This window comes from Montipora foliosa, chromosome 9, assembly GCF_036669935.1.
Source record: "Montipora foliosa isolate CH-2021 chromosome 9, ASM3666993v2, whole genome shotgun sequence".
Lineage (NCBI taxonomy): Eukaryota > Metazoa > Cnidaria > Anthozoa > Scleractinia > Acroporidae > Montipora > Montipora foliosa.
The window spans coordinates 43,411,789-43,437,204 of record NC_090877.1 but is presented as its reverse complement, the minus strand read 5'-3'; the positions used below and the strand labels follow the sequence as shown (position 1 = coordinate 43,437,204).

General features: G+C 39.5%; 2 protein-coding genes and 1 pseudogene across 2 annotated transcripts in view; 1 reads left to right on the top strand and 2 right to left on the bottom strand.

The window, feature by feature from the left end:
• The window catches only part of LOC137969786 (dynein axonemal intermediate chain 7-like), a 19,714-nt gene extending 10,933 nt beyond the window's left edge, over window positions 1–8,781 (bottom strand). Inside the window, exons 1-11 of the mRNA XM_068816147.1 lie at window positions 8,728–8,781; window positions 8,243–8,345; window positions 7,394–7,485; window positions 5,804–5,908; window positions 5,387–5,527; window positions 4,684–4,764; window positions 4,200–4,265; window positions 3,191–3,294; window positions 2,190–2,397; window positions 1,546–1,659; window positions 1–101 (exon numbers count right to left, since the gene is read on the bottom strand). The exon at window positions 1–101 is cut by the window's left edge and continues 239 nt beyond it. Of these exons, the coding sequence (XP_068672248.1) occupies window positions 1–101; window positions 1,546–1,659; window positions 2,190–2,397; window positions 3,191–3,294; window positions 4,200–4,265; window positions 4,684–4,764; window positions 5,387–5,527; window positions 5,804–5,908; window positions 7,394–7,485; window positions 8,243–8,345; window positions 8,728–8,730 (1,118 nt within the window). The 5' untranslated portion in view covers window positions 8,731–8,781. The remainder of the gene's footprint in view (window positions 102–1,545; window positions 1,660–2,189; window positions 2,398–3,190; window positions 3,295–4,199; window positions 4,266–4,683; window positions 4,765–5,386; window positions 5,528–5,803; window positions 5,909–7,393; window positions 7,486–8,242; window positions 8,346–8,727) is intronic.
• Window positions 8,769–14,948, top strand: LOC137971856 (intraflagellar transport-associated protein-like). The gene is made up of 8 exons (XM_068818603.1): window positions 8,769–8,775; window positions 8,826–8,996; window positions 9,665–9,840; window positions 10,559–10,633; window positions 11,273–11,531; window positions 12,332–12,391; window positions 13,170–13,273; window positions 14,066–14,948. Exons 1-8 carry the CDS (start codon window positions 8,769–8,771, stop codon window positions 14,183–14,185), a joined length of 972 nt encoding a protein of 323 aa, XP_068674704.1. The 3' UTR covers window positions 14,186–14,948.
• On the bottom strand, window positions 14,947–25,416 carry LOC137971855 (E3 ubiquitin-protein ligase TRIM71-like; annotated as a pseudogene).

Here is a 25,416-nt window from a genome sequence, read left to right as displayed (position 1 = left end):
TCTTTGTCCTGTTGTGGCTCGTTATCGCTGGTCTGGCTTCTTACACTCTTGGCACTTGCTCTGCGACTTCGGCTGCTTTTGCCGCTACTGGTTCTTCCACTCTAAGGAAAAAGATAGGGCGACTTTCGTATGACCTTGAACAAGTGTTCAAGAACTCACAGAGGCAGTGTGGCCCAGTGGTTAGGGCGCTTGCCTTGAGATCCGGAGATCCGAGGTTCAAGACCCGCTCTGACCACTTGTTGAATTTGATCCTGGTAGTCCCTGGTTCAACTTCCCAGCCGCACTTGTAAATAGCCAACTGGTTTGCCTCCAGCCAGTTGGGCTTCTTAACAGTTGTTGTTGTTCTGTTCTGTCGTTTCGTTGTGTTTCATTGGCCCTGAAAAGCCCCTATGGGGAGCGGTCAATTAAGTATGTATTGTATTGTGTTCGCAATTTGTTTCAAGGACCCATGTTTGGCAAGATCAAAACAAATTATTCTCGCCAAGGAACTCCTAATATGGGACGTATTAAACAGTTCGATTTTTCTGTTTTTACGTTTATTTTTTAAGGTCATACGAAAATCGCTCTTACAGGAAACTGCATGGTGCACCACTTGTACACAAAGTCAAAACGAATGAGCGACGCTACCCTGCGCGTAGAAGTTCTTTATGGTGTTACAAGGAAAGAGGTTCAGGGAATAAAGAAATTCGCTCTGACGAACAAGGGTAGCGCTCGAAACGCCAGCTTTCGATTTCTTCACGGGGGTCAATTTACCACTGTTGATAACACATTTCTGTGTGCCACTTCCCAACAGATAAAGTGCCACAGGTTCTTGAGAAACGAAGGCCCTTTTAATATGTTTATGGCGTTGCTTTCGTTTTTTTCTTGCCTTTTTAAGACATCTAGGATAATGCAGGCCTCGGCTGCGAGATCGTCTTCAACATGATAAGCAAGGAAGGAGCAATATTTAGAAGGCCGAAGAGTGAGGGCATTACCGGATTGGATGCAATTTTCAATGTTATAGAGTGTTCTCACGTGACGTCACGGCGGCCATGTTGGTGTCCCTAAACAAAGGAACGGAGGCCATGTTGGTGTACCCAACTAATCCTCTTTGAATTGAGCTCTATTATCAAGCAAACTCTTTCTTTTGTTTAGGTAGAAAAACAAGGTTGCTGATCACGCGAGTGAAAACACTACAGGACTAATAACGATACGTTGTTGTGGTCACTCAGTTGGAACAAGAGGTCATTAATTTAATACATGTACATCATAAAAGAACTGTACTTTAATTGGTCTATCAATCAAATGTTGTGGGACTCTAGGAAAAGCCAAGGGCCACACAAAATTGTCAAATATGTTAACCCAAAGTACGTTCATGTCAAAAAAACTGTATTTACATGTGTGCCCTTTGTGAAGCCTGATTACCCATCTTCCCTTGAAAATAAACCCTTTCAAAAAGTTCACTGAAGAGCAAACCAGAAATTTATTGAAATGAAAGTGCCATATAACAATCGCAAGAGTTTCCCCTTCAACACTCATCGCTATTCTGCCAAAGGCCATTCTAACCTTCTTCCTACTTTGTTTGCCAAATTTGCTGGCTTGTGAAGCCGATTTCGGTGGCACTGCCTCCAGAGTGTCATCAATAACTTCTTTGTCGCCTCCTTCATTATCTGCGCCAACCTATTAATAAAAAAATTGCACTTTATGATGGTCGTTTTCCATTTACCACTTGAGAAAAAAGGTAGTAGAAGTAGAAGTAGAAGTGGAAGTGGAAGTGGAAGTGGTAGTGGTAGTGGTAGTGGTAGTGGTAGTGGTAGTGGTAGTGGTAGTGGTAGTGGTAGTGGTAGTGGTAGTGGTAGTGGTAGTGGTACTAGTAGTAGTAGTAGTAGTAGTAGTAGTAGTAGTAGTGGTAGTAGTAGTAGTAGTAGTAGTAGTAGCAGCAGCACCAGTAGTAGTAGTAGTAGTTAGTAACAGTAATGATGATGATGATGATGACAATAACAATGATGATAAAATCTGGACATTATAATTTTTGAACGTAAATCAAAAAAACTTTTTTTTCCTCCATCGTTGACTTTTACAACTGGAAAATTACTCTAGAGTATAGATCAGAGTCGTGTTTGGCTGAATCTTATGACATTCTTCCGTCACTTTCCAAAACTCTCCTTATACATGTGTAGCATACTAACTATTGAGCAATTCTTAAATACCCCATCTCCATTAGTCGCTTCTACAGCTGGTGCTTCCTCCACAATCACTTCTGGTGGCTTGACTTTGCGTTTTGGGTAGAATGACTTGGAAAGCGGCGAAAGATGGTCATACTTTGTGTGCATAATGCGCACTGCAACATTCCCCACAGCAAGAACCCTGGGAAGTTCCATGGAGAAACCAATCTCTTGAAACGTGAAGGACTTGACCCTGTAAAGATAGAAGCATTGGAGTACTTGATGTCCTCACAGTTAAATGGGATGTGTTAGCTTTTTTCAATTGATGCAGTTTAAAGAAATTAATGGAGTTAACAACAGGAGTGCTCATGTGCCAGTTGTGGCCAGCAGCTTTGTTAGGTTGGTGCATGCACTTTCATTTCCCGTATTTGTGTCCAGCAGGACATAGGCAAAGAGTTTTGGTTGCGGAAAAAGCATGTTTGTGGAGTGTTTTTAATGGTTGTTTTTTCTCCTCCACTCACACCCTTTTTTTCACCGTTTTTTATCAGCATGACAGGTGCCTGTTTCCCACGCTGTGTGGGGACTGCTTGCTGGGTTTGCCACGATTTCCAAGCCACAGGAGCTGTCTCCATCTCCACGTAGGAGCTGGCTGCCCATAGTGGGAGCTCTTAATGATGTCTCAGGCACCCAGCCTCCATTTAGTGACCAAGTTGTTAAGCATAAAAAACCCCCTTTGTATTTAATAAAGACCAATAATGCGGTCATGACAATCACAATCATTAACTGTGAACGATAAAATTAGTACTTAGGGCGCTTTCCATTTGACAGAACGGACCGGCCAGACCTGTCATTTGGAAGGATTAACTCTACAATGCATTCGAATTAACACACTTCGAGGATGATATATACTCCTCCAGAAGAATGCGAGGGATTGTCATGCAAGTGTTCCTTCAAATTGTTGCATTTTCTTTGCAAATTATTAGGTCTGAACGGCCAGTTCTGACAAAAGGAAAGCACCCTTCGTCTATCTTTAAACTAGCCAATACCTTGGATTTTTGGCTATGTTTCCCCAAACACAAACAGCTACATTTTCTACAGCACTTGTAAACTGCAAGTTTTGAGTCTCTGGATCCACATCACTGGAAGCATTCTACAAAATTTAATTACATAACAGCAGTACTCTAAATTTAAAAAATTCCAGATAGTCCCTTTTTCAAAAGCGGGGCAACTAAGCCCGTAAATTTGGTTGCCCTGATAAATGTTTGTTTGCCCATTAGGAAACCCCCTATGGTATTGAGGCTTGAGTATCCCATAGTTCTAAGTGTGTGCCTCGATCTGTTTTTCTTTCTTTTGGTGGAAGTCGAGGTTTACAGTTTAGCATAATTTTCAAAATCCACTGCCAGCTTCATGTTTGTGACATTGCCTCTTGAAGTTTCCTATTTGACAATTTTTTGTAAAAGCCACAGATATTATACCCTCTTTAATGTTGCAAGAATAAAAATAAATAAATAATGGTATCACATGTCCAAAAAATTGAAGAAAAGATGTCAAAAAAGAACACCTATTTAAAGGTGACATTTCATTTTAATCACGGTTCATAAATTGTGTATGACATATGTAAAGGACGTATGTAAAGGACACATTTGTGCCCAATACCTTGCCAGATGCATGTACCTTGCCAAATTCAATGGACACGTTACATGTAAATTTTGCGGTCCAGTGGTTAATGCGTTGGGTTTGTATGCGGTTTGCCATGGGTTCAAATGTAGGTCTAACCTCTGGTTTAGATTTGTTTCTGGTTGCCCCGGATTCAACTCTACCACGCTTTATAAATAGGCAACTGGTTGCCTCCTGCCAGTTGGGGATCTTAATCATGTTTCTCTTAAGTTTGAATTGTTTCTTTCAGATTATTAAAAAGTGGGGTGCCTGTAAACTAGCTTGATAGCTACCGGTAAGTGCGCTTCCACTATAAACAAAACATTTTACATTTAACATTATTATTGCAAATATTTTATTTGTATTTGATAACCACACAATAAATGTGTTTTACCTTACCTGTAAAACATTCATAGTTGCCTCATCAAGTTTATAGCATATCAATTCTTCCAACTGGATGATGGACTGAAAATATAAAATTTTATATGTATATTTTGTATTAAATACCTGGAGTTGATTAAGAAAACTGTCAATAAATTCATGAAAGAAAACATTGGAACATTGTGATCTTTATTTTCCCAGTGGCTCATTAACAAGTGACCATTATTCACACAGCAAGAACAAAAACCCATTAGAGATCAGGATGGGTGAAGCAGTAGAATTGCCTGTTCCTAGGTGCAGGTGGTTATAATATTATAAATTTTATATTTTATATTTTAAAATTTAATGTCCTCAGTTACTTTCAATATGACAAAACAACAGAATTCTATGATTGGGTTAGCTAGCAGAATGGAATTTCAAGAAAAAATGAGCGTCATTTCAAAGACCAAAAATGAAAAATGAGATGTTCCCATTAAAAAAAACAAGTTACTGTAGTTGATACCTGTTTAAGTCTTTGTATCTCATCCTCTGTAAAGCCCTCTTCTTCAGAGTTTAATACAAAAATTTCCAGCTCTTTAATAAGCTACATGACATTGTATAAAACACACATTATAAGAAAGAAGCATATACCGGTAATATCGTTAATAATTTCTCCTTTCCCTCTTAAGAGACATTTTTGAAGGATTGTTGGGGATTATACAGTAATTTATTTCGCTGACATCTTGGTCAGTTAAGGAGGTTTCCCACAGGGGCACTGCGAAGGGTACATGTATGGTTTTCAAGCAGTTTACAGAAAACTCTAGGATAAGGCATAAAAAATCAGAGTGTTACATAAAAAAAGTCAAATTGGCACAGTTTAAATTTACGCAACTCAACCTCAACAGTGTCGATAGATGGCTATCATTAATTAAAAGTAAAATTAATGGTAGAGAACAAAATAGCCAAGAAAAGTCATTTTCATTAGTTTAAGGATGATAACTTGGTAGGGTATAAAAATCTGGTATTTAATTGACAGTCCACATAAGTGCACACTCAAAAATATTGATTTTGCATGTACTGTAACAGTAGTTAAATTATACCATGGACATTGCAATAAAATTATGGACCTTCATTTATTTGTGACTATATGATCAGCACAACATACAGTATAATTATGCTGCTACAGTACTAGGCCTACGGTGATTGCATTCACTGACAGTTAATACCTTCAAAGTGTTTTCTCCCTCTTGGAGCACAGTATTGAATGGTTTGTTGTCCTTGTCATCTCGCCAAAGATTCATGTAGGTGTTGAGTTCACTTGTACTTAGCAGATCAGGGCTTCCATCACACAACATATACCGCTCCCACTAACACACAACAAATAATAAATTTTTTCAAAAATTAATGTTAATTACATTTTATTTATTGTCATGTCAGCTGTCAAATGGTTGTAAAACTTCATCATGGGATCATCTCAGGGGCCAGGGGCTGTGACTATAAGTGACCTTTAACACCTAATGTAACAGGGCTTCATACATGTAGATAACGACAATAAACAATACTTGAGTCTTTTGGCTTTTTAGACTTTTCCCATGTCTTCCAAAAAGTTCTTGAAAATATTAAAATTTAAGTATAAAGCTAACCTTTGCTTTTGCTCGCTCATTTTGTTGTAAGGTTTGCAGCTGCTGGGAATTATTCTCAATCTTTTCTTTCAGTTCATCAACTTCTGCTTGATGCCGTGCACTTTCCTAAAACCAGCATCCATGAGTCGAGTGAAGTTCCAGTTTGAACAATGACTAAATGTCCAGCATTAATTCATTTGCTTCTGATGTGACAGTCTGCTCTTAGTATTTTCATTTTAATTCAGATGTTTCACTTTTTTGTCTTTCCCATGTACAGTGTTATGAGGTATTGTTTATTTACATAAAATAATAAACTTCTCAATGATTGACCCATGAACTGTCATGCCATGATGAGAGAAAAAAAGACCTAGAAATCAACTGAAGATGTTTGTAGTCACAGTAGACAATGAAAGTAAAAAGAGTTGTAAAGTTCTAAAGAGTCAGCTTGCTTGGATGAAAGATTTAATAACTATAATAATTGTAACAATTAATGCATTTGAATGATACCCGTACCATACATTACATGTAAATTAATTTAATTATGGAATAGGCATTTGTACAATCTCAAAAATACATTATTAATAATGAATTCAATGCATACCATGAACATGTGATGTTAAAATAATCAGAAATAATAAACATTCTCTCCAATTTTAGAAGTCATTCTGTTATTTCAAAACTCTGTTATTTCAAAACATCAAAAGTATGTACCCAACCAGTATTAATTCTCACGAGAATATCATGGGCATGCATATTAAATTTTCAACCTTGGATATTCTGTTTCTAGCTTAAAGTTTCTGATTGGTTCACTCAATCACAGTTATCAGCTCTTATTCTGTATGACCTAATATGGAATTCACATTGATTGCGTCAAGTGTTGCCAAGCTGGAAAACGATTGGCTTTAATTTTCAAGTGACCAAGCACTCACAATTTAATGAAAATTTATTAAACAATAGTAAATATTATAATTATAATTATTATTATTATAATTCTGTTTGTGCTTGTTGGATATGAGACTGGTTATAGCCAACTCCGCGCTTAATTTCTACATGCCTTGTCGTTGACTACGGGTATTTACCAGCGCATACCCAACGCGCACTCATGGAATTATAAGGGAAGTGGTCAAAACTACTACACTCAAACAGGACCCACCACACCACAAAATAGATGGTGGTGTTGTCTGCACCCCCCTTGCTTAATGTCAAAAGATGGTGTCTATATTGCATAGCCACCCCTCTATCCAGCAGTAAAAGATTACAGTGAGATTCAAACCTCACTTTTCTTGTTTGTCTAGTAATACCGACTGTTGCTAGCTGAATATTCCTGCGTCAACTCAAATTTAAAAGCCAATAAAATGTTGTCGGTAATGTTCATGTGATCAGTTCGAAGATAGGTGGTGTCTTTGAGAACCCCCCTACCCCAAAGGTGGGTCCTGTTCGAGTACCGTAGTTTTGACTGGTTCCCTAACTGTTAAATAATTATGGTGATGACAACTTACGAGACACTTAGGGAAACAAATACATGTACATTATGTATCCCAATGAAGGTGGCTTTGTATTAACCTTTAAGTTTTTTTCATTGTCTCACCTAATGAAAGGAACAAAAAGTACCTGTTGTCTGAGTTGTTCCCTTTCTTCTTTTTCCTGTCTTTCTCTCTCTTCTCTTTCTCTTTGTTCCTGTTCAGCTTGGAGCCTGGCTTCCTCTTAAAACCAAAAAATATGTACATGAAAATCTGATTACTAGATGTTTTGGCAAATCTAGTATTGCAGAGAATTTATACGACTTAATTGCTGCATTTTGACAATCCCGTAAAACAAGTCAAAGTACCAAGAAGGAGTAAAAATTAAGACTCCAATGGGCCACTTTCAAAAATACCATTAAAAAAATTTAATAATACTCTTTGTTTGCCCTCCAACATTTTGCATAAGCATTGTTCTCAGTTTCTCTTAAGACACAAAACGGTCCCAAGAGAAAATACAAGGAAAAAGGAAAGGAAAGGAACTTTATTCAAGGGTCGACACTGTAAACTGAAATAATTAACAATTAATGCAAATCAAGCCAAAATAATGTTGGTTTTTGAGGAGAGGGGAAACCTGAGTGCCCGGAGAAAACCTCTCGGTGCAGAGTAGAGAATCAACAAACTGAACCCACACATGATGCTGAGTCTTGGGAATCAAACCCAGGCCACACTGGTGGGAGGCGAATGTTCTCAGCACTGCACGATCCCTGCGCCCCTGAAAAACAATATCTCATGCAAAATTTTGGAGGGTAAATGGGTATTTTTGAAAGTGGCCAGTATCGCTGATAGTTGCCAAAACTCTCTCTTCTTCTTTTCTCAGGAAGGGCTGGTGGAAGCTAGCTTACAGTCGCCTACGCAGCAGCCAGGCGATGATGATGATGATGATGATCATCATCATCATCATCATCATCATCAGTCTGTTCATTAATTCACACTTTACCTTCCTCCCTTGCCTTCCTCTCAGCTTCTTCCTTCTTTAGCTTTTCCTTCTCAGCTTTTGTGAGCTTGGGGCTCTTTTTCCCTTTGGCAGCGCCTTTGGGAGGCTGCAAGAAATATAGTGGATTTAAATGTGCAATTGAATTTTGATTTTGTTGGGACCCGATGAAAACAGTTCAGAATTCAATAAGAAAATTGAGGCGTTCATCGACCTTTCCTAAAACTGGCTTAACACATAGATCTAAAAACGGCTTTGATCGGTAGACATGGCCCAGAGGAAGAGTATTAAGAACAGCATTGCAGGAAATTTGTGCACACATTTAAGCTTGCCGTAAGTACAAGCGAAATTTAACTGGAAAACTGTCCCCAAAGCTAACGTTCTCGAGAAGGACTGCAACGACAGCTTTGTTTTCAAAAGGTAATGCATAGAAACACAATATGTAATGATTCTTAAAGAAGACACAGCACAAATAATGAGAAATTTCTTACCATCTTCCGGTGCGGTGGGCATCCGACAGTGTTTACAATCAATGCTTGGTTACATGTCCGGGCAACGACTGGACACTAGTTCTCAGATCCTTTCTCAGTTGTCAATAAAAACAAAGATGGCGAAGGTCGGAAGGGAGAAACATGCAGGAATGAAGAAGACAATTCTCCTGATCTTCATCAGTACGCGAAGGATGCTCTCGATCAGCTCTTCAACAAAGAACAACAAACTTACGAAGAATTTTTGCAGAGTTTTACATTTCTGACGAAAGGTAGGTCGTTGCAGTAGTTGAGTACAGATACCTTATTTTAGTTAAATTACTATATCTGTATGTAGTGTCAATGTTTGTACAGTGTATGAGCTCCAGTAGCTACATTTAACTGTTATGTTAAATATGGAGCGTAGATTTTCTTTCAATAAACCGTTTTATAGCCGCGGGCGAGTTATCTTTCCTATTAATTACAACAAGTAAACACTTTTTTCGTGAATGAGCCTAATAGCTTCCACAGAAACAAATCCTGGTGCCCTTGTGAATTTAACCACATAATTCCACAAGTAAATTTCCTGTGTTCAGGCTAGTCCAGTCTGGTTGACAACATGCTGGCAGAGCTTAAGGACACTATAAAACCAGTATTTACGCCATGCCGTACTCTCCGCAAACAGTGGGTGGGTTCGTTAATGTCGCACAGTTTAATTTACACTGCAAGGGTTGTGTTCTGTTTAGTTGCTTTATAAATATTTTACCCTCGGATTTTAGAGTAGCTTGGTGTAGCTAATATCTCTAAGCAGTTAATGCCCTCCCAAATTAAACATGATACACCACAGAGGACAGAGCAGTATTTTCAATAAAAATGTTGTTTGGAGGAGGTCTTAAAGGGAGTGCTATGTTTAGTTTGTTTTTTCAACTGGATTTGATGCCATTTCTGGTCCTTACTATAGAGGATGTCACAGAACAGAAATCCCACAGCTCTCTAATTATTGTTCCTCAAAATGGTGATGAGCATAAAGTGAAGAAGAAAGATAGTGATGCTGCACATAAAGAAGTTAAGAATTCAAAAGAATCTCAACAAGTGAAGACTGAAAGTATATTGGAAGAGAATGACGTATCTGAAGAAGTACGGCAGAAGTACATGTAAAAGACAAAAAAATAGAGACTTAGTGTATTTTTCTCTTTATTGCATGTACTACAGGAGGAAACCATGGGGCAAAATTACAAAATAAGAAACTACGAGATACCTTTGGTCCATTGCTGATTGTCCACAACAAAATTTGTTAAAAGGAGATTTTAACTAAAATTAAGAAGGTGAAAGCCCTTGGGTTGACCATTATCTCTTGTGAATCTCTTACAGTGTATTGGGTCTTGAAATGATTGATAAGCACCTTGAATTCTCATCAGTGAGCAAGTTAAAAAATCAGATTATCATTAGGTTTTCCTAAATTTAATTAAAGGCCCATCTTCAACCGACAGGCTTTTCTACGGTTTGTTTTTTATGGAAATTCGCAGTGCTTATCACAGCAACCTGATTGGATGAATTTCAGCTTTGGTGGGATTTTCATATAATTATGAAAATTATTCCACAGCTCGCAATGCCTGTTGGGTTAATTAAATGTGGTCCTTTAATATTTAAAACTAATACATGCGTGACCATCACACATGATGGTACAATATTATGTTTCATTTTTAAATTTAGTAGTTTACTGCAAGCTATGAATGAGTTTTACTGATCAAAAATATTAGTAATACCAGTAGTTTGTTTATAGTACGTGTACCTGTAAGTTGTCATTTAATTGCAGGGGTTTAATTAATCCTATAAACATTACTTACTTTGGCAGGTTCTAGAACCTGGTTCAACAACAGGCTCTCTTCTCATGCGAGCAGCTGAGTCGTCAGATCGATCATTGTTACAGGTAAAGAAATACCTGTCATTCTTGCAGTCTATGAGTTGCAGCAATAAAAATAACATTTGCCCTTTTTTAACCCATTGAGTGAGAGTAGAGGCATCCTAGGGCTTTTGAGGTGTCAATGGGTTTAACTAAAATAACTCTGCTGATATGCATGATACATGTACCTGTAGGTTTTTTGTTTTAACTTACTGCAAGTTAGTTTAAAATTTGCCACAAGGACTGTATAGATTTTGTCCTTTTCAAAAGGAAAAACTAAAAAAAAATTAAATCAGGGAATCCAGGGTAATCAATGGCTGTCACAGATGTTTATTTTTTTCCTGATAGACAAAAGACATTCTCTTCAACTATCTTAACCCTTTGACGTCCAAACCGGCCTAAACCAGCCAGACTTAGTATTTTCCTCTGTCTAACGCCAGACGATTTTACTCGTTAATGGGGAACCCCTGGGAGTCAATGGGTTAAAATGCCTTGTAATGTACTAATGGGTTAAAGTTTACCCTATAGTTATATACATGTAGTTAAAAATATTTCCACCAGTCTTGCACTGTACAACCTCTACATGTAGCTAGGCTTCTCCTCCAGTTTATAGATGTGGTACAAAAAACAACATTATGGTAAATGTTATAACTTGTTGCACCTCAGGTAGATAACTTTGTGGACTTTGAAGATGAGACAAGCGACAGTGAAGATACATGTACCTCGCAAACAAACTCAAAAGTTGATCCTGTTCTGGAAGACGACTTTCTTTCTGGGACCTACTTGCCCACAGTAGCAACAACATCCCTCGGAAGTTTAAAAGGCAGAGATGTTGCTGATATGAGAAGTCAACTAGGCTATGAAGATTTGAAGGCTGATTTTGATAAAGAAAGCCCAGAATCCAGGGAAATTTGCTATCTTTCAGGTAGTCATCTAAGAGATCAGTGAGGACATTATTATTTTTTGTAATATTTATTATTATGGCAGTAAAAGGCGACAAGACAATTCGGAAATATATTTATTAAGTCTGTTAATGGGATGTAAGCTCTGTAAGTCAGAATTTTATATGATGTAAACCATGTCAACAGTTTTTCTCCTTGTTAGGCATCACCAGTAAAAGGAATTCATTCTTGTACTTACTTGATCTGACTGTACAATGACATATGTGATAATGGATCTTGGGGGAAAATGTTGACCATATGCATGCATATTGCAACACTTGGTTCACTCCCATGTCCAAAACTGTTCAAATTTTTCCCTCCTAAATGCAACAATAGACCATTTTACAGTTGTGGCTAAGTTACGAGGCCTAACAATGGAAGTGAGGCTGCCGGTGACCCTGTTTTGATACAACCCTTCATGCTTTTGTAATGTTAATATGGACTAATTAGCATTACAACAACACAATTTATATGATAAAAACAGTGAGGTCTGTATCAATGCAAGGTCAGCTTCGCAGCCATTCATAGGCTTGGTCGCTGAGCAAACAACTGTAAAATGGCCTATTAACTTTTACTGGATGTGACTGCAGATTACAAACTACAATAACAATCTAGGAAGAGCCTTTCAACTGTGCCTTGAAAAACAAAGACGCTCTTTAACTGCCACATTGGTCCATTTCAATTGGTGATTTCACATATTTTTTAAATGGCTTATCACTAGCATTGTGGACTTGGTATGAAGTCAGCAACATAGGGTACGCAATTATTATTGTTTCAATTCTAGAAAGTGTTTCAAACCTACCAGGGGAAGTATCAGATGAATGGAATATTTCCGTGGAACAAGGTATTAAAAGGGTGAAGAAATTAATTATATATGTGAATGAAACCACACACAGTCAGGTGGTGTTAATGTTCTCTTGAAAGAAAGTTGTGCAAAATGCTTCCCTAGTATGTATCACTCATTGGAGGGACAAGTATTTGAGTGGAGGGAGTTTTAGTTCATGTTGCCATGTTGCCAGTGCCTGACAAAATAAGCTGCCTTATACTTGACAACAAATTTATTTTTGACATTTAGAGAACGAGCTGGAAAAAGACTGAAGTTCAAGACTTATGTGTAGAACTAAATTATTACATTGTAGGGGGCTCTCACTTTTTGGACCCTGAACCGGCTTTGCGTTCTAGTGACATTTTTTAGTAACTTACCTTGGTTTAATGGATCTCTCATCTCTTAAGTCTTCAGTGTAATGAAAAACAATTTGTTAAGTCCATTTGAAGTAAAATGTTAGAAGCCAGAATCCTCAATGAAACACAAACTTGAAGCAAGCACGAATCGAAGACTTAATTAGTTAATTAATTAATGTCCTCATTCTACATGTAGATTGGCCTTATCCCTTTCACCCCTAAACTGGCCATACATAGTATTTTACTTTGTCAAATGCCAGACGATTTTACTCGTCAATGGGGAGCCCCCAGGGGTCAATGAGTAAACTAAATTGTGAGGGTCATCTCATCACCTTCTGAAGAGCAATAACCCTCCATTTGAACTGCAAGGTAGAGTAGTATATGTGTATCTATCAGTAATAAATTATGCATTTGCATTTCCTGTCTTTGCCCCACTCTAGTACGTGGCTGCAGCTCCAAGGTGGTTGTGAAGCCAAATATAAGAGAACTCCAAATCTCCACAAGAACAAACGACAGCATCAAAGAAAACAGCTGCTATGGCAAGGTACTGTAAACATGGGTGGTTTTAGTATACATGTAAGACTTTCACAATCTCCACAGTCTATGTCATATTTAATCACCTCTTATAGGACTCAAAACAACCAGCAACTGGATAGCTTGAAAGGGCAATATTATAGAGTCATAGGTTTGACCCCTGTGCAAGCATAGTTTTTTTTTTCAGAATTCTTTTATACAAAGTTCTGTATAAATGATTATTCACTGAGAAAATTAGAAAGTAAGTACTCAGTTTATTATGGCCAAACAGCAAATGTGCTAGTCTTTGTTTGTTTACGAATATACCCTGCCAGAGTTAATAGAGGGGACCTAACCCTAACTAATCCCCTCTATTAACTCTGATGCTGCAAGCCAATGACATGGGACTGGGCAGGGCAGTTGTCGTTTGAACAAAATACAAAAGCAGCTGCATGGAAAACAGAAAATATTGCCTTCTGGGTTTTTGACGTGTGTAATACAACTACTTTAACTCACCGTGTGCTGTAAGTTGAGAAAGTATGCAAAAAATACATTTACTTGATAACACAAAGCAAGGTCTATCTGGTACTTAAATGCCAGTTGTTTCCAGCAGGATCTTTTAAGTAACTAAGGAGAAGGTGCTGCTTTTGAAATGACATCTCCAACATTAATGCTCCGACTTTCAAGTACAATATTACAGTACTTTCTATTCTTCAGAGTGGAAGGTGTCAGCGGCGTTTTAGGTGTCAGCGGGTTAATGAAGTTAAGATTCGACATCAGTTTATTTGCTAACATTGGCATCTTTATAATTTTATTTCCACAGGAAGGTGGAGATACAGATGAGGTGCAAACATTCCGTCTTGACACAGACTTTGACTACGACAATATCACCTTGACACCCAAATTCAGTTTCCTACCAAAGCACTTAGACTCTTTAAGTTAATTTCTGTAATGTTAATTAATTTCTCTTCCTTTCTTTTATCTCTTGTACTCAGCAATCTGCAAACATGTACATAATGACCGTACGTAATGACCGTAATAAATGTACACTTCAAAGAGGTTCATTTTTCGATTGTGACTCGCAAGCACTTGGAAAAAATGCCAGTGCTCCTTTGCAGAAGTTGAACCTACTGTACAACCTTCCGTTCACTATTATAATAGTAGTTCAGATGCTCTGCCACAGAACTGTAGGAGACTTGCAGTAGCAACACCCTGACCATTTCCTTAGTAAGGAAATGGAAATTACAAGGGGAGAGACGTTTAAAAATAAGTTATAATAAACATAACAATCACAAGCTGTGCCATTACCGGTAATTGGTGGCGAGTGCTCCCACTACCAGTATATGCTGTCCCTGCCTCCTACTGAGCATGAAAAGTAAAGTTTTTTTTAAATGCCAGGATATACTCATATTTTGTTACGTAGATCACAACATTTCCAACTGTGTATCAACAATTTATTACTTACTATTGTCTGAATCAAGTGATAAGGACCTCTGGTTGCATGTCCCCTTTGGAGCACCTTATTTACTTAATTGCCAGCATACTAGCAATGTGCAGGTGAAATGATGGAATTTACATCACATGTGACCTCACTGCGAGACCAATGATACTTCTATCGTACGTGTACATCACCATTGTGTATAACTACAACCTGTTTTACGGTAATTATAAACATTTTTAACAGTAAAACAAAAAATGAAAACAAAGGGTTGATGACTAACTTTAATGATTTCATACAGAAAGAACATCAGTTTGAGAACATGGTATTGGTAATGAATACATCAAAAAAGTATGGTTGACATAACATGTCCCGTTATTTCGTCTACAGCCCCAGCTTGGTTCTGCGCCAGTGACGTCTCTTAGCATTATACCTGACACCAGAAAGAAAATATTAACCCAAATCACCAATAGTAGTCACAATAGAACCTCCACAAAACAGCATTGCCCTTTGGTGGGTGAATTACTCTAGTTTGAATGTCAGACAATAATTTCACCCAAGGCCTCAGTTGATTAAAGGCCAGATAACTTCATCCAGTAGATAACTCTTTATCCAACAGTTTCAATCTGTGCAAAGATCTCAGTATTTGCTCTTGTAACTATGAATATGCAAACTCTAAGCACATCTAGTCAGTGTTTATGAAAACCTTGGCTAACATTTAATGTGGAGCGCATGTACAATGTACATTTTATACTCTGAATAGTGACTTATCCACTGGATAAAGGTACCCGGCATTTGAACAACTGAGGACAGGACAATCAGTTAGCCCCATAAGAAAATGCCTTGGTCACTGCAGATAAAGACATCGTTCTCACCTAAACCGGAGCTAGTGGTCCGGGTTCGGGTCCTGGCCGGGGACATTGTGTTGTGTTCTTGGGCAAGACACTTTACTCCCACGGTGCCTCTCTTCACCCAGGTGCATAAATGGGTACCGGCGTAATGCTGGGGGTAACCCTGCGATGGACTAGCATCCCATCCAGGGGGGAGTTAAAAATACTCCTAGTCACTTAATGCTACGGAAACCGGGTATAAGCACCGGTGTGTTGGGTCATTGGCTCGGAAAGCGCTTACCCATTACCTCTCACCTAAACAACAGTAACTTGAAAGAAAAAGGTCTTTTCTATTCTACCAGAGACAAGATAAACATTGCTTCATTTCAAGGAAAAAAAGGGGCCTGAAGGCGTCAGTTTTCATGCAGTATTTTAAACAGAGTTTTCCCATCAATTCTGGGTACCAAATTGGGCGGGTTTGTTTGTTTGAAATATGACTTGAGACAAAGGGCCTGAAGTCGTCACATTATTTTCACTGGTAGTAGAATGTTTCATACTATTGAGCAATAACATGAAAAGTTGTATCCTCATAACTATACAGATTACAGCAACCTTTTCACCTTTGATACACAAAATCGATGCAGTCAACATTTCTGATAAAAATAAAAGACTTTAATTCATCTTGGCTCCAGTAGAGTGGCATAATTAGCCATTTTTTCAACACACACTAATGTTGTTTTAACGAGAACGCCATCTTCCCCTATCTACAGTAGCTGATCACTCTTCATATTGGGACGTACATGTTATATTTCATATTGTCTTGGGCTAATGGCAGTCTGGTTAGTCCACAGCTGTCAAAAAAACAGAAGCTGAGGGGAAACAATTTAAACTTTCATCATAAACGCTAGAGACCTCAAGATGAAGCCGAATGCTAAACGTGAAAAGGAGGAGATATTACTGAACTAAGCGATGGAGAAAGTTTTCAATCGCAGCGTACGTAAGCTAAAATAACATTACCTGATGGAATTTCCAGTCCTCAGTCTTACCCATTGAGGAATGGGCCTATTCTGTTTCATCTTTTTGCCCAGCTTCCTCTTGATTTTAAAGGTTTTGTGGGAAGGCTAGAAAGGAATAGATAAAATTAGCGACGAGTGAAAAGGAAAACTCTGTAAGCTCTTGTAAGCAGTGTTCGATCCAAGATAGCAGATTGATTTGCTTCCATCCGGTTGCAATCGTTACTCAATCCTATCGTTTAAGAAATGTTGGATGGACTCATGATGTATGGAAATGTTCTATCAACAAAGGAGTAAGAAAATATAACTGCTAACTTACCATGTTGACTTCAAAAACCCGGTCACCCTTCAAGATGGCGGCAAAGAGGAAGAATGGGGGGAGAAGAGACTGGTACCTATTCCTCCATCCCAGGAATCCTTTCGACAAATGGGAAGGGTGGTACTATTTCTTAGCTTGGGGGTTCAAAGACGTAAAAGAAATAATTAACTACGATCGTCCAGGTGGGTGTATTCCTCAGAAGGATTGTTTAGGATGACTTCCGCTCAGGTTATCGAAACGCCAGTCATTCCTTCTCAGGGCTACATCCATCCGGACGGTTGTACTTCAATCACTTACCTAATTCAACCTAATTATGATATGACCCTAGGATTCAAACCATTTACGATGTAAAAGAAAGAAAGGTAAGTCAGGTAGGTGGCTCTCTGAATGAGCTGCCCTAGGTAGCATTCGATCACAGAATCTTTCTTTGCAAACAACAACCTACAGCTAAGTGACCCACAGGCAGTCCACACTCGGAGGGTAAAAAAAATATATAAAGATTTGTATGGGAATCTCGATAACAAACTGAAAAATATTTACACGCTAAAGTTCTCAATAGAAAAGCCCATGCTTTATTGTCCCGGTGACTTTCTCGCTTTTTGTGTCGTTATTTGCCTGATTGAATGCGATTTTAAGTCGGACTTCTCAACTTCCCGGGTTGTCACTCGTACGTAAATCAAAGAAACGCTGGACAATAATTTCTAGCTTATCTCACATCTCGCCGATAAAATCACACTTCTCCGGCATCAGTCACGCTCAAACGCAATTCAATGTAAACTCTCATTGTACCTGAAGAAGGCTGGTTTGGCCAGCCGAAATATAGTACATCACTAAAATCAAATCTACGTTGTATCGGCTTTTGGTTAATTTATTTAGTTTCTCAACTTGAAATAACGCCGATCAGATCAAGCCACTGATCCAAAGTACACCGACAGGAAAATTGTCCACGGTTGCTTGCTTCGAAACTCTTGCTTACAACGAATTTGGACACGGCTGGTCAACCGTTCACTAAAGCTTCGATACGGTGAGAGCAAATAAGTGAACGGTTGACCAGCTGTGTCGGAAGGGATAGACCCCAGGTCCATGGACCACCCTTGGATCCGGTCCATGGACCACTCCATTGTGGACCCCTCCATGGACCCTGTCCATTGACTACCCCTGTGGACCACCCCCCATTTTGTAAAGTCAATACGTTTTAAAAGCAGGAAAATCTTTAGACGAAAGAGAGAAGTGATACTCGCAGTTATCTGGAAAATTTAAGGATCTTTAAGCAGAGTTAATGACTAGAGGAGCGAACAATTCCCATACTAAGCTATGTCACGGTATTTTTACAGACCAGGAGCCCATGTACGATCTATACTACCTTTTCTGCAAAAAGACAAAACAAATTCAATATTGTATAAATTGCGTTCATAACTGCGAAGATCATAGCTTCACTTAAATTCCGGTTAGTTGACGCTATGACGGCAAGTTAGTTACTCGTGATCGGTCATCGGGCTCCTACGGGAGTCTCAGTGGGAAATTCAATCTAAAATAAAAGCGGTTTGGGAAAACGCCGTGACAGCAATATGGGGGTGTTGTTCTCTTCTAGTTATGGGATACCGATTTAACCAATTGCCTGTTATAGACACTTATACCACCTATTTAGTGGCTCCAAAGGGATTCGTCTATAACCCGCTTTTCAAATATAAGTTTGTTTCATTCATCGAGTCCCTCACCGGAACAAATTAACCGAACCAATTGACCTGCTCCCAACTGAGTGGCTTCATAGCTCAGTTGGTACAGCGTTGCACCGGCATCGCAGATGTCCTGGGTTCGAATCCCGTTTGGAGCCACCTGAAATTCTTAGGTGCCTATAAAGAGACAATTGCTTAAATTGTCCAAATAAGTGAGAGGATCACTTCCCTCTTTCGGGTAGCCTGTTCCAGGCTCTCAGATAGTCGAGAAAACGAAAAGAACTGCGTGTGAAAAGCGAGTGGGGGCTTGGGTCGCCTCGCCTCGACCCAAGCCCCCACTTGCTTTCCACACGCAGTTCTTTTCGTTTTCTCGACTATCTGAGAGCCTGGAACAGGCTAAATGAAGGGTGGTCCACAGGGGTAGTCCATGGACCGGGTCCATGAAGTGGTCCATGGACCTCGGGTCCATGTTTTGTGTACGTCCAGCCGTGTCAAATTCGTTGTAAGCGAGACTTGAAGGATCTTGAATACTTGAATATTCATCGCTGTTTCTCAGCAATGGATACTCGCTGGACCTTGAAACTTGGTCAAAGAGAAGTAAGTTTATCCGTGTGGCCATCACCGGAGTCTGAGTGTAACGGATACCGGAGAAGTGTTATTTTATCGGCGAGATGTGAGATACTACCGCCCGTTATATTTAAATTGCGAATTATCCATTTCAGTTTAACCTTGATAATGGGGTCATGTTTGACTCCGAAACGTCGGATAGTGTTGTTACTTTTTATTCTTAATACGTTCTCTAAATCGATCCTTCTTAAAGATGTGAGATAAGCTGGAAGTTACTTTCCAGCCTTCCTTTGTGTACGAGTGACAACTTTGTGCATTTAAAGTGGCAAATAACCGCACAAAAAGCGAGAAAGTCACCAAGACAATAAAGAACGGCTTTTTTTTTTTATTGAGAACTTTTGCGTCTAAATATCTTTTTCAGTTTTTTATTGAGATTCCCATACAAATCCTTATAAGTTTTTGCCCTCCGAGTCTGGGCCGCCTGTGCATTCACATATTCTTTCCTCTGTATCTACTATCAACTTAAAGATTTGTACTGCTGTACCCTGTTTCCCACAAGTTCTGAAACTTTGTGTGCCGCCGTAAGGTGAATATTTCATTTTGCTCTTCTCAACCATAAAAGTATGTTTCTCTTCTCTCTTTTTTAAAAGTTGCATGTCAACATTTGGCAACGTTTAGCCTAGACTTTTTAGCCATTTTTGCCCCGGCAAAAAAGGCGTTTTTACTTTAATTACAATGGCCTGCAGGGCCTTAAACTTTGAGTTTGCAAATTCAAACAATCCATCCGGCCTTAAAACTTTAATTTGACGGCCCTCTCACACGCAGCTCGATGAACTGAGACATGAGGTTGTTTATGCATCATTTTACTGATAAAACTGTAGCGACTCCATGAGACCTCTTAAAATCCACACCTGAAAAAAAACCAGCGCTTTTTCTTTGTCATAACGACAATTAGTGACTACATTTAGCCCTTTCACCGCCAAAAATGCCAATTGACACTTAAAGATTTTACTCTGTCTAAAGCCAGACGATTTTAGTCGTCAATGTGGAAGTCCTCGGTGGTAAAAGGGTTAAGTCGTGAGCTTACATGGCCGCCGGAGTACAAGTGCTTTTGTAACTGGAGAGACCAATATAAATAACAAAATCAAATCATGTAAAAAAGATCACCTAAACAACTGTTGTTTTTTAGTGACTGGAGAAAACCGGAGTGCCCGGAGCGAATAGGGACTTTAAGATCTGCGATGACGACGTGGACGAAAACGTCACTTCAAAATGTACCTTTGCACAATCCTAAAAATATGCAATTTATACGATTCAGGCCTGAGTGCCGTAGGCGAACGGAGAGGCACCACGACGGCTTCTTGGTTCGGTATTGCGACTTTGCCACGCATAGAGATCCCGCCTAAGAAAAAAAACGCCCTCTGGTCCCCGGGGTAATAATCTATACGAGCAGTTTCAGATGAAAGATTTGCATTTGTACGCTCAACGTGTCGTTAAAACCTCAAATTTGGTGATTTCATGTTGTTGTTATGCAGAATACAGCAATAAAATACGTATCGCACGTGCAGCATGTGTGCAGCACGATTCTTGTCCCTCTTATAATATATTAACCAATCATATTGCTGTTTTGAGGCGTTGTCGTAGCCGTAGCCGTCGTCGCTTCTCAAACTCCCTTCAGCAACGATGACGACAACGGCAACGAGAAAGTCATCGTTAAATGAGAATTCGCCTTATTGTAATCGCTTCGCGACTATTCCAAGAATTTTAACGTGACAGAGGTGTGGCAAACCACCAAGAACGGAACTAGTATAAACGGCGCTCAATTTAGGGGAGAAAATGGTAATTTCCCGTTGTTTGTTTTGCTGACGACGGCAAAGAAATAGTCAAAAATGAAAAGATGCACGAGCAGAGCGTGCAAAGCTATTGCTTTTGCTTACCAAATATGCAAATTTGTGACGTTCTCGTTGCCGTTGCCGTTGTCGTTGCTAAAGCTCCCTGATAGAGAGCTTTAGACCCCGTTTACCTGGGTGTGGACAAATTTTTGCACGGACAAAAACTTGCACGGTTCCACCCTTGCGTTCACACGGGTCCGGTGGAACTGGACGAATTTTTGAACGGCTACGTGTGGACGTTTGGGACCTAAAAAATCAGGTCAACTTTTTGACCGGCAGGGTTCCAATATGCGTACGGACTCATGAAAACACCCGAACCGTGCAAGGTTTTGCACGCTTAGCGCGGTTAAGGCCTGGAATCTACTTACGTTTTTTTGGTTGCTGAGCAAAAATGCTGTAAGCTCGCAATTTGTTAAGTTACATTTCGCTATTTTTAAAATCAAAGTTGACACAAAAGAAATTAACAAAAGCACGATACAGATATGAGGAGACGAGGGATAGCTGTCGAGCATCGCTATTTTAGCCGGATTACCTGGGCTACTGAAGTACACTGTGACGTTTCTGCAAATTGCCATTCACGGTCTCCGAAATTACATTCTGTCCCTCAATAAATCTAGAACAACCAGTTATGGTCTTAGTTCTTTTTTCTTATGTATCAGCCTAGTTGCGGAATGCGCTACCTGATTTTACCCGTACCACTGAGTTTACTGCTTTCAAAAGAGAATCCAGGGCCGCATTTTGTATAGCGGCTTTTCTTTTTAGTTAATATATCTTTAAATATTATATATTTAGTATGTATCTGTATACGCTATGTATTTTAGCTGTAAATGTAATGTCTCGAAGATATTAGCTCTTGTAGTTATTCTGAAATTCGAGATGAAATAAAATCTATGCATGCATGTATGTATGTTTCCTTCAGCAGGGCGCGTGCGCACACTTTGTAATCTGCGACTTCAGTGCTTACCATATGACAGATAAAATGACTTTTCCCTTGTATATTTAAGCCATCGAATTCTTATGCTAAATCGACAAGGGCGGTTAGGAGCTGTGGGTAGGCGTGGGTTTTGTCTCATATGGTTGAGGGGCCGACATATCTCTCCCTCAATGCCGTACCGGGAGGCAAGGTCGATAGCAGTAAGCAGCGAAGGGCCAACTGCGTCCCCTACTCGTGTTTGATGAAGAGTCATTGGTTGTTTAACATTTACAAAAATGGCCCAATTACCTGCAATCTACCCGCAATAAGAATAACTAAACAACCTATACTGCTAACAAAGAGTAAGATCAATCGTCTGGGTTATATATTTTCTACGTTTTTCGCTAAAAACAGGCAGTCAAATATCGTACTCGTTCTCGTCCTCGAACTTGAATATAAAGCTCTCAATTATCTCTTTAAGCACGGAAGAGAACCAAAGAACTTGACAAAACACAGCTATTAACCCTTAACCTTCGTTCAATTCGAGGAGTTATCAGCATGTAAATTCTCCTCAAAATTTCAATGAAATGTCAGTCAGACAGGCATTGAGAATAAAGATAATTATCAGCTTTATTAAGAGGTATGATCTTGATATAGCACAAATTCTCATGAATACTTCCCCCTCCCCCCCTTCCCCCATTCCCCCTCCCCCCAAAAAACCTATAGTATTAGTTGGGAAAGTGAACGTTTCGATCTTAAGAATAAATGGGTTCCACGAGGATCGTGTTGGTTGATTTCTAATATACCGTTAACGGGAGCGACGAATCAATTTCTTTCCACAGTCGGTCGTCACAGCCAAAAATCAATCACTGCCGGATTACTTGAAAGACAATTATTGCAAAAGATTACGCATCCATGTATTTGTCTGTCTATCTGAAAGAAAATACAATAATTAAACTCAGTATCTTTTTAAAAAACGACGTCAATGCTTTATTCACTCAGCTATTCTTTTTAACACGATATCCTGAAAAGTCTCAACAAATTCAACTCAGAGGAAACCTGATTGCATAAATCCTAATATCTTTCATGCCACATTAAGGCAAAGGCTTTCTTTTACAATAGAAATTAGATTAATTAGTGATTTTTGGTTTCCGATAAAACAGTTTCACAATTACAAATAAATACAATGTGGCTAAAGCCTATTGTCTCCTTAAGTCATCTCTTTATTACAACTTAACTAAATTTTGATGGAAAACATGCAAACAGTTACATAACTGAAAACCAATTTCCAATGTTTGGTAATATCAATTATTAATATAATCGCTTTTAGTTTATCCTATTTCAAGATGTAAACTTTCTTAGCTTTAGAATCGGCGACCATAATCCGCCCATCCAGTGTTGCAACAATTCCAGCGAGTCCTCGCAGCTCAACCAGACTTTTTCCGGCAAAAGTACCTTCTAATGAGAACTGGACGATTCGATTATTGCCAAAATCGCAAACAAGAATGTTGTGACAATTGTCGCATTTCTCCACAAACAGACCCTGCGGAAGTCTCAATTGTCCGTCAGCGGACCCCGGCTCTCCAATCTTGCGTAGAAACCTGCCTGAGCGGTCAAAGACTTTTAAACAGTGGTTCCTGGCATCAGAAACAATGAACCTGTCTTCATCGAAAATGCAACCAGTGGGATGATTCAGTTTTTCTGAGCCGCTGTCTCCAAATATAAACAATAACTCACCGTCCTCTGTAAAAACCTGAATTCTGTTGTTGTTTTTGTCCGCAACAGCAACATGTCCTTCGTCATCTATGCAAACGCTTACTGGAGTATCAAACTCGCCATCTCTTGACCCTTTACTGCCAAACGACCTCACAGCATTTCCTGTGTGTACATTAAATTGTTGAATGCGGTGACTCAAATGTTCCGTTACAAGAATGTTGTCGTCGTCAACAAATGTCGCACCTGAAGGACCGTTGATCTCACCAGCTTTCATTCCTTCGCGTCCAAATTTTCGCAGATACTTTCCTTCGTTATCGAACACTAAGATACAGTGTCTACTGTAATCAGTAACAGCCATCAGCCCTTTAGGGTTCGAAGCAATGCTATGTGGACGGTAAAGAGTTTGTCCTCTTAAATCTAACTCGCCAACAACTTGAAGCCGTCGTTCCTTTACTTGGATTGAGAATGGATTCTTGTGAAGTTCGTTCCCTTTTACAGCCACTGTAATGCTATATGTACCTGGAACTTTAGGTACAAACCTCATCAATAAAGTTCCATCACCGTATTTGTGTGTAATCAAACTTCCCACTTGTTCGGTAGGTTCCACGAGGACTTCAAGGAGAAACGATCCTCGCACGTCGCTCATGATTTCGGGACAGATAAAAAATTCTACTTCAACGCCAGCTTGAATGTCTTGAGTCAGTCCTTCAATAGTTAACTCATCGGTTGCGATAACACCCAGGGTTAAATCCTCCGGTTCAGCCGTTGACACAAACTTCAGAAATGAACCAACGAGAAGTTTCGGTACGGCAGCCCTGTTAAGATCTTCAAATCGCTTTTGCAAGGTTTCTTTGCTTTGCATGATATCTGAGCTTGAACTCCTTTGAATCAAATTGCTGGCAAACTCTATTGCTTGATTTATTTGTTTCAGCAAGGACTGCAGCTGATTCGTTCCATTGTTTAATTTCTCCAGTTTCGACATGCGTGTCTTGTCGAGTGCGGTAATAGCCTCCCGCTCGCGTTCTCGAATTTTTGCAATCATTTGGTCAGCTCTTTGGGAAACCTGGCGTATTGCGGCGTTGGTGTTAGTTTCCACATCAACAGCTGTTTGCTCAAACTGACGAATAACATTATTGCAAAGTTTGCCCTTTTCTTTTATCGACTCGACTGCTGCCACGAGTTTAGCCTTCTCGCCATCGGCTGCTTTGTCGAGCGGATCAATAGCATGGTTCTTGTGATCTGTATTTATGCAGGTCTGACAAACACAGGTCTCGCAGTCGAGGCAAAAGCACCTCGTTACCTCTCGTTCATGATACTTCTGCGAGCAAAAGGATTGTCGCTTGAGAAGTGCCTCGTAGTCTTCTGCTTTGAAGTGTTTTATTGATCTGATTTTGTGCCCTTCAAACGCCACATTTCTAAGAAGTTCATGTGCGTTGACACAATCGGAGCACATGAACTTTCCGCATTCGAAGCAGAAGCTTGTCTCTGCGCTTTTTTTCCTGCAGTTGCCGCAACTGATCTCGCTGCCTTCTCCTCCTTTTCTTACTTCGAGAAGACCAAGCAAACTGTTTTGGAGAAAGCCAGTTGGCAATTTATCGAAGTGCTGAGGCACGGTTATTCGCGCCTGGCACTCGGGGCAGCGAAATAATCCTTGTTGTTGAGTTGTTAGAGCGTGTGTCTTCAAACACTCAAAGCAAAATGTGTGCAGACATTGTATGGTCTTGGGCTCAGTGAAAGTATCCAAGCAGATCGAACATGTAACATGTTTTTCCAAGTTTTTTAGGACAGATTCCATCGCAAATACGCACCG